We start from the raw sequence: 8,833 nt of genomic DNA on the forward strand, positions 1-8,833 counted from the left end.
TTTCATGTCATACAATGACAAATAAAGATTTATGCACTGAGGCAAGCCTATAGATCCTCCTCTCAGCAGACCTGTCATTTATCAGGAATGCACTGGTGACATTTATTTGGCTGCATTCCATTTAGGTGAGTGGGTGCCAAGGTTCTCCTACAGACCTTTTCCAGGAGAGGTCACAGGTCATGTGGTGTCTTGTTCTTGTGCCACACTAAGTAAATGTATAACATGGGGCTGTAGCTCAGTGGTAGAGATGATGCTTTGCATGTATGAGGCTGGGTTCAAGCCCCAGCATTTCCATGGTCATGTGGTTGAGGAAGCTTCTGTCTAAGTGCAGCCGTGTGCTTCCCCACAGCTGTGAGACAGGTGACTATTTCAGCAATTTCTATCGGGAAAAATAAAGCGTGATCTTATCTTATAAGTAGGGATAATGTTACATCTGACAGGTTAGCTTTCTATAACAATCACCTCCTGATAATCCAGTGCCCCTCTTACTATATTCCTGCTTACCAAAGAAGTAAATCATTTCACACAATATAAATACATTTGAAAAAATGTATTTATTACTGCAATTTTGATTTTAATTAATATATAATTTGGGGTGCATCTCAATATTTGACTTGGAGATTCTACTGTATCCATCTAAAGCAGTACATTATCAATGATAATTGTCAATATTTTGGGGGTGGGAATTCAACAAATGTTATTTGTATCCTTCTTAACACATACTACATTTCTTGGAATGTTTTTAATAATCCAAAATGTTGTATTGCTCTCTACCCATTTTACGTACATACTGTATATTGTACAGTGTACAGTTGTTGCAACAATTCTAAATAAAGTTATTAAAAAAAACTTGAATCTGTTCGTTTTTCATCCAGCAGCGGGCGCTGTGAGCTCAGTCCAGGCGGCCTAAACCGCAGAAGAAGAAGACAGTGGCAGGTGGCTGAGGTGCCTCTGCTGTGTACTTGTGTCATTACGGGCGAAATTCCAGGTAAGAGCTGACACGTCAGAGTCTCCACCGCAAAACAAACACATATTCATCTTCTCCGTCCCTCTTCGGTGAACCGGCGGCTCGACAGAGCGCGGGCTGGGCTCCACTCAGTTACCTTCATGCTAATTCGCTAGCTCGTAATGGCAGCTAGTAAACAGTGAACCGCTCAGAGACCATTCGCGTTATTCGAGTCGAAGCTTCATATCACGAACAGACATGACGTTAACCGTAAATTCGTCCGTGTAATGGCGGCAAAGCTCAGATTTCCACAGATTTAAACTCGTCTCACTCAGTACTCATTCATCTGTGTGAAGCTAAAGCCTCCTTTGCTGAGGAACGGCGTGAATTCAACCCTAAGATGGAGTCTTTACTTCGGTTTATATCTGTGACACTAAATGTTTCTTATCGTTTTATTATCCTAGTAAACTGTTTCATCTCAGCAGCGTGACGCACCTGTACAACTTTAGCGTTTGTTGATATTCTGATGTACTTTTAGGTGGATAGAATATGGGCCGAAATGACTCGAAACCCCAGAAAATACACTGTTAGATCGTGTTCTAGGTTCTTTCTATTCTATTTTTCACCGCATTGTTTTTCAAATCAAATCATTCCACAGAGCAGCTGGACTCTGGCAGCTCTGTCTCTGGTGTAATAAATCACTAATTACAGCTCTGTAATCTGAACACACACAAAGGAAGATAAAAATAAACGCTGCTGGTCAGACACACACACACACACACACACACACACACACACACACACACACACACTTCAGCCTGCAGGTTCCTCAGATAGTCACTATTCATCAGGAGTTACAGCTCACTGCTCTATGTGTACATGAGTGTTTGTAGCGGTTCACACTTGACTCTCAATCCTCTTATAAAGTGTGACAAGGTCACTGGGTCCCAGCTGAGGCCTGGCTAAGCCTGAGGTCAGAGGAGATAAACGGGGGAGGAAGAGGAAGAAGAGGCCCGGCTCCAGTTTGTTATTACAGTGTTGCGCAAGCTGATGAGTGAAGCTCCATGACATTGAAACGCTGTGTGACTCAAGTTTGTTCAGACTCATTGTTCTCCCGTCTGCCCTTCCTCATTGTTCTCCCGTCTGCTCTTCCTCGTTGCTCCCCAGGATGGCACAGTGGGGTGCCATAGTGTCGATAATCGCAGCCATCGGAGGAGCAGCACTCTTATCCTCTGTGCATAAGATCGATGAGGGACACACAGGAGTTTACTACAGGTGAGACGGCACAGCAGCTGGCAGCACTCTAACCCTAACCCCGGCTATAGGATCACCAGGGACAACGTGGCGGGAACAAAGCTGCTCACTGAGATAAGACGCTGATTCAGAAACATAAAGAGCAAAGACCAATTGAGCCGAACTGATATAGGTCTGATTGATAAGTTCTTAGCTTTTATTGCTTATAACTTATTGGGATTGTCTCTAATTGTGTGTGTGTGTGTGTGTGTGTGTAAAAGGGGAGGGGCTCTCCTGACCACTACCAGCGGCCCTGGTTTCCACCTCATGCTGCCCTTCATCACCACTTACAAGCCTGTTCAGGTGAGTCGCCCTCCATGTAACGACATCGTCGATGCGTGACGCAGCGAGTCACTCTGTGTTTCCGATGGCAGCCACATTGTGCCTTAGCTCGGGCTTTGAACCGTCTCCCGTGCTGCTGCCCTAAGTTGTCTTGCTCTGAGTTTTGAACCTCCGGGGAAACTGGCGTCCTCATCAAGCGTTCTGCTGCTTTGCTTTGCAGACGACTCTGCAGACGGACGAGGTGAAGAATGTCCCATGTGGAACCGGGTGGGTCCACTTTCACTCACCTTCTTCAGTGTCTAGTGAGGAGGAGGTGGATTTGCTTTAACCTGATCCTATTTCTCTGAAGTTGTTTTTCCTGCTTTGAGAAGCAGCGTTTTGCTTTAGTTGACAGTAAATGAGGTCGTGGATCACTGAGAGGGATCAGAATCATGCTTCCTGCTACATAAAGTTTAAAAAAAAGTGAAGAGAAAATATGAACTAGCTATTATATGCCAATTTGTCAATGTCAGATAAACATACAATTATTGATCCAGTGTGTTTGCTGTTAATGTTTATGTGTTATATAATTTTTCAGCTGTTTGATATTCCAAACTAATAATAAGTCATCATGAATCTTCTTCTTGTTTCTTATTCTTTCTTGTCGTATGTTGAAGCTTTCAGCAGCCCCTCTTCATATTCCTGCAGTAAGCATCTGTGGCCATTAGGGGGTGCAAGACTAAACCAAAGCTAACAGGACTGTTTTCTTTCCTCAGTGGAGGTGTGATGATCTACTTTGACCGCATTGAAGTGGTCAACTACCTCGTACCTGCAGCAGGTAAAAGTGTGTGTGTGTGTGTGTGTGTGTGTGTGTGTGTGTGTGTGTGTGTGTGTGTGTGTGTGTGTGTGTGTGTGTGTGTGTGTGTGTGTGTGTGTGTGTGTGTGTGTGTGTGTGTGTGTGTGTGTGTGTGTGTGTGTGTGTGTGTGTGATCCAGTGAGTCCATGTGTACTGGTCTGTTGTGTGTGCGTGTGTGTCATCCTGACTGTGATCCTCTCTGCAGTGTACGACATCGTGAGGAACTTCACGGCGGACTATGACAAGGCCTTGATATTCAACAAGGTCCATCATGAGCTCAACCAGTTCTGCAGCGTTCACTCCCTGCAGGAGGTTTACATCGGCCTCTTCGGTAAACAGAAACAATCTGTGGAAACATCCGGATGTACAATGTCTGAGTTTGAATGTATGTCAGTCTGGTGCTTCCGTCTGTGTATCTCATCTCCTCTCTCCTTTCCTCTCTCCTCTCGTCTTCCAGACCAAATCGATGAGAACCTGAAGCTGACCTTACAGGAGGATCTGACCTCCATGGCTCCTGGTCTGATCATACAGGTACAGAGTCAAAGCTTATCACACAAACAAACCCACAGGTGCTGAGCTGTCCTGTCGCCTGTGTAACCCCCCCCCCCCTACTCAGTGTGCATGGTGATGCTACACCAAATGTGGCTTGTGGTGTTTTTGTGTCTGTGATTAAATGTGTGTAACATGTAACATGCATCACACATGACCCAATTGCTGTTTAGACACGGTGACTCAGCAGGTTTTCCTGCATAATGGCTCCATTGTGATCACTGGCTGTGTCATTGTGGATTCTGTTCACATGTTTAGTCACAACATATCCAGTCAATGAGAGCAGTGCAGTAAACAGTGCTTTCATGATGAGTGTTGTGAAATGTTCGGTGTGGCGGCGTCACAGTGAGACTCCATAGATCCACTAACAGCCTCTTTATGAGGCTTTAGAGCCTCAGAGGGAGTTTCAAAGCTTTTACCTGCAGCCTTAAGGAAAGCAACGTTTAAGTTTGAACTGAAACATTCTGACATTCTCACACCACTTATCCTTATAATCACACACATATACACACACACACACAGAGACAGAGGAAGTCTTTGGTTCGTTATTCCCTGTTAAACGCTCCGGCGAGCTTTAACATCCTGGCCTTGTTTTTCCAGTAAATCTCCTGAAACAGTTGGAATAACATGTGCGGTTCGTTTCTCTGGAGGCTGTGATGTCACAGCTCGCAGGCTCTTTGAACAGGACGGCCTCCGTCTGTCCGTCTCTCCCACAGTTGAAGTGTATATCTGTGTACCTCACATGTTCACCTGAATGTTGTTTCTCTGTGTCTGTCTCACACTGCTCCACAGGCAGTCCGTGTCACTAAACCCAACATCCCTGAGAGCATTCGCAGGAACTATGAACTCATGTGAGTTTGATTTTCTGTGTAACAAGGAATGTTCCCTGACTCCCACAGCCCTTTGCTGTGTATTTATGTTCCCTCCTTAAGGAGACGGGCCTGATTTTAATCCAACTCTTCCTGCCAACTCAAGCAACAGTGTTGGATGAGGGGGTATATTGTGTCAGTTTGTGAAGAAGAAGAAGAAGAAGAACGGGCTTGTACTCATTCACAAGCAGCACACGCTTCGTCACAGCAAATGTGGCAATCAACTGCTGGGAAATGGCACGAATCTGTTTCGGTTTCTGCGGACAAATATAATCCTCACAAACCCACACGGCTCACAACATGCATGTGGCTGCTGTTACCGCAGTTTATTTTACAATCGTAAACAGAACATCTCAAACCATCTACAGCTGACCAAATGGTCCACAGGGTCCAGGGACACGCTGGAGAACAGGAACACGGCTTCCCGCAAACACAGATTCATTTGCTGATTGAACTGACTAATAGATAACATGAATCATTCTGAATAGACCCTTATGGATCCATGAACACGTGTTAAAGCCTCTAAAAGCTCCTCTACATGAAGATATAAGTTTAGTGAGATACAAACATGTTCACCGTCTCCTCAAACTGTTTTCCTTTGACTCTGAAATGTCCACTTGTCTTTTTCACGAGCATCCTGCGGGTAAATGTGAAGGACAGGAGCGGGGTCATGCAGAGTTAGGAACAGCTGAAGTCTTTAAAGAACCTTTAACAGCATGTTCTTCCTTATGCAGGGAGAGCGAGAAGACCAAACTGCTGATTACTCAACAGACACAGAAGGTTGTGGAGAAGGAGGCGGAGACGGAGCGGATCAAAGCTGTGATCGGTGAGGGAGCACACAGGAAGACGTCATGAATGAGTCCAACAAAGAACACGAAAACTTAACCTGCTGGTGTTTTGCAGAGGCTGAGAAAGTGGCACAAGTAGCAGAAATCAAGTTTGAGCAGAAGGTGATGGAGAAGGAAACGGAGAAGAAGATCTCTCAGATTGAAGGTTTGTTTCCCCGTCAATGATCCGTGTTTGATTCTCCACTGGAACAGAAACTTTGGTGTTATGGCCTCCAGCTCTGCCGAGGGAAATAATGATGTTTCTTCTGCACATTTGGGTTGAGTAATAGTTTGCCCCCCCTCCCCCCTTCGTGGGGTGGAGACGCCAGCTTCCTGTTTTGGCTCACAAGAAAGGTCGGCAGGACATCACAGTCGTCTTTCTTTTTCCTAGACGGAGCTTTTCTGGCCAGGCAGAGAGCCAGAGCAGACGCAGAGTTTTACACAGCACAAAGAGCAGCTGAGGCTAATCGGGTAACGGACCTCACACACACACATGCACACACACACTATGTTAGTGATGCTTATATAACACACTCAGCCTCAGTCTGGGCTTCATTTAGTGGAGCTTTGTTGTGTTGTAAGATGTTACAACTCTTCCTCCTGCTCCTCCTGCAGCTGAAACTAACACCAGAATACCTGCAGCTGATGAAGTACAAGGCCATCTCAGCCAACAGCAAGATCTACTTTGGGACCGACATCCCCCAGATGTTTGTGGACTCCGGCTCCGCTGACCGAGCCGTCAAGGCCGCCGCAGACATTGTGGCAGAGCAAATCCAGGACCTTGATTAAAGGTAGAGGGGACCCACGGGGACCACCGGAGATGAATTCTTAGCTGCTGCAGCCTGGCCCTGGTTGGCTGGCAGTCCCTCCCCTCCCCCCTCCCCCTCCCCGTCCCCCCCTCACCCTGGGGACCCTCTGGTTTCCCGGGCCCGTTTCATCAAGCGTCTCAGAATGCTCTTGTAGAAAATCACCCTGAATGTTTGACTCGGACTCAAAATCTCTGTGGAGCTTTTAGAAGTTCATTGTTTTGTTTTTAAGCCTTGTAAATACTTTCTAGTATGTAATCCTGTCAACTTGTGATACATGAGTGAGACGCAGTAAACCAGGTGGTTGGCACGGAAGCGAAGCATCGGTGAAGATGAAGACCAATGTATGCGACGGTGGCAGTGAACTCGAACTCCAGTGGGTTTTGATAATGTTGCTGTGTGTCTCCTGAATGCTGTTGTTTGGTAAAAGTACTGCTCTGTCCTTCGCAGCCGCGTGCCTGAGCTAATTCCCAGAGAGGGCTCCCCCTAGTGGCCCACATCTCACACATGGACCATTGAAGCCCGTTGATTCTGTGGTTTCACTTTCCTGTTTGAGCGCAGTGTCGTCTTCCTGCTGGGGCGTCTTCATCACTAAAGGCCCCCCCGCAGAGAGAATCACTCAACAATGCAGTCTTACTTCTGAAATAATCTAAAATCTGTGTTTTGATAAAGTAGTTTATTTGTACTCCTGCGTTCTAGAAATCAAAACATTGAGAACAAACTATTGATATCCTGTGAATTCCACTCCTTACCTTCTTCTTGAGTTGTCACATCACGTCATGTAGTTGTTTGTTTGTGAGGTGTTGCTGTGGTGATGAAGGTCGTCTGGAACACAAACACAATCAACAAAGCTTCTAGTTTCCTTTTGGCAGCATCTTCTTTTCTCAGGGTCACGCGTCTCTGTTCACGTTTGTCATGTTGTGTACATTTCCTACATCGTGTTTGTTTCACCATTAAAGAGAGATGCAAAGTCGATCGCTGTCATCGGTTAATCAGATGTGTTATATTTAAATTGACACAGAGTTAAAACTGCCTGAGATTTTGCTTCAAGTTTTGGAATTAAAACGGATCATCTGATACTTTGCATAAGAATAAATATGGCACAGTGATTATTCGCATCACAAATGGAAATTTCAGATGCAGTGAGTCTAGTTGAACTTGTGTAGAAAGTGTGTGTGTGTGTGTTTAGCACTGAACTCAGCTGTATGTGTAGCTGAAGTGTGTTCTCCTAGTTTGTCTTTTGCATTAAGGTTGTTTCTCAGAACATCGTCGTCTGTCCAAATGTCACTTTTGCTTGCTTGTCGTCTGTCTTTTGCAGAGATTATATCGTATGTTCTAACACAGCAGCACAACCGACTTCTCCTGCTCACAGTCTGACTGAATTAAAAATCAGCTCTGATTTGTCAGCTCAGAATGTGAATTTTTCCCAGAGCTGAGATCCTAAAATCAAACTGGTCCGTTTCTGTCACCTACTGGCCAAATGTGTTTGGTGCAACATCGATTTTACAAAATTTCCAGATTTTCACCTCTGAACTTTGCTCATTGATGTTGTTTTTTGTTTTTTGTAAGTCTGCATATTTGTTCACCCATCACCTCTGTAGGCCTTTGAATGGACCACAGAGGAACAAAGATAGAAGGTATGAACACCTCAATAAAAGCTGTTCTGATACAACGGTGATACTCTTCCTTACCTGGCTCTGCATGTACTGCATATTTTTATCTAACGGAACTCCAAATACCCCCAGAACCTAGTTTACATGTATAGTAAGTGAACTGAAAATCGCCACATTTTTTTTTAAACCACAGCAGAAACTCTGAACAGCTCCGAGTCTGGACTGAGCGATGATCAAATGACTTGTTCTTGTTTCCTCTTGTGATTGTGACTTACCAAACATAGTCAGGGAGAAGTAGAATCGTCTGAATCAACACGCATGGAAAAGCCAAGGAAATTTGTTTTTACAGTCGTTGAAGTTCTGGAGAGGTCTTTGAAATTTAAAAATGTGTTTTCCGAACCGCAGTGTTCCTGAATGAAGCATATCAAGTCTATAACTCTGTGTATATGTGGAAATACCTGAAAACCTTACTTTAGTGAAATAGCACTTTTGATTTAGGATGAGAACCAAAATCTGTGTGAGAACTCACTAGAGTACATGAATCACGTAATTCCAAGTAGTGGGTGACTGTATGCTGACTCACACCACACCACAGCACACACACACACAGATTAGAAACATGTGCAATGATTTGTCCTCCACATACAAGCTCTGACACTACTGTGTGTGTGTGTGTGTGTGTGTGTGTGTGTGTGTGTGTGTGTGTGTGTGTGTGTGTGTGTGTGTGTGTGTGTGTGTGTGTGCATTTTATTATTTTTGCTATTTGTTTTTATTGAAGCAAACATTTTACATGACATTGTGCATACAATTGTA

At 44.7% G+C, this 8,833-nt stretch overlaps 1 protein-coding gene across 1 annotated transcript; it reads left to right on the forward strand.

The window, feature by feature from the left end:
* The first annotated feature begins 897 nt into the window (after positions 1-897).
* On the forward strand, positions 898-8,079 carry erlin2 (ER lipid raft associated 2). Its single transcript, XM_076150833.1, has 12 exons — positions 898-988; positions 2,114-2,221; positions 2,461-2,542; positions 2,742-2,788; positions 3,277-3,338; positions 3,562-3,687; positions 3,814-3,887; positions 4,698-4,756; positions 5,509-5,600; positions 5,678-5,767; positions 5,993-6,072; positions 6,217-8,079. Exons 2-12 carry the CDS (start codon positions 2,115-2,117, stop codon positions 6,388-6,390), a joined length of 993 nt encoding a protein of 330 aa, XP_076006948.1. The 5' UTR covers positions 898-988; position 2,114; the 3' UTR covers positions 6,391-8,079.
* Positions 8,080-8,833: the final 754 nt, after the last annotated feature.

The sequence above is a fragment of the Genypterus blacodes genome, unplaced genomic scaffold (genome assembly GCF_046128005.1).
Source record: "Genypterus blacodes isolate CSIRO-AG114 ecotype Tasmania unplaced genomic scaffold, CSIRO-AGI_Gbla_v1 ptg000053l_1, whole genome shotgun sequence".
Taxonomy (NCBI): Eukaryota; Metazoa; Chordata; class Actinopteri; order Ophidiiformes; family Ophidiidae; genus Genypterus; species Genypterus blacodes.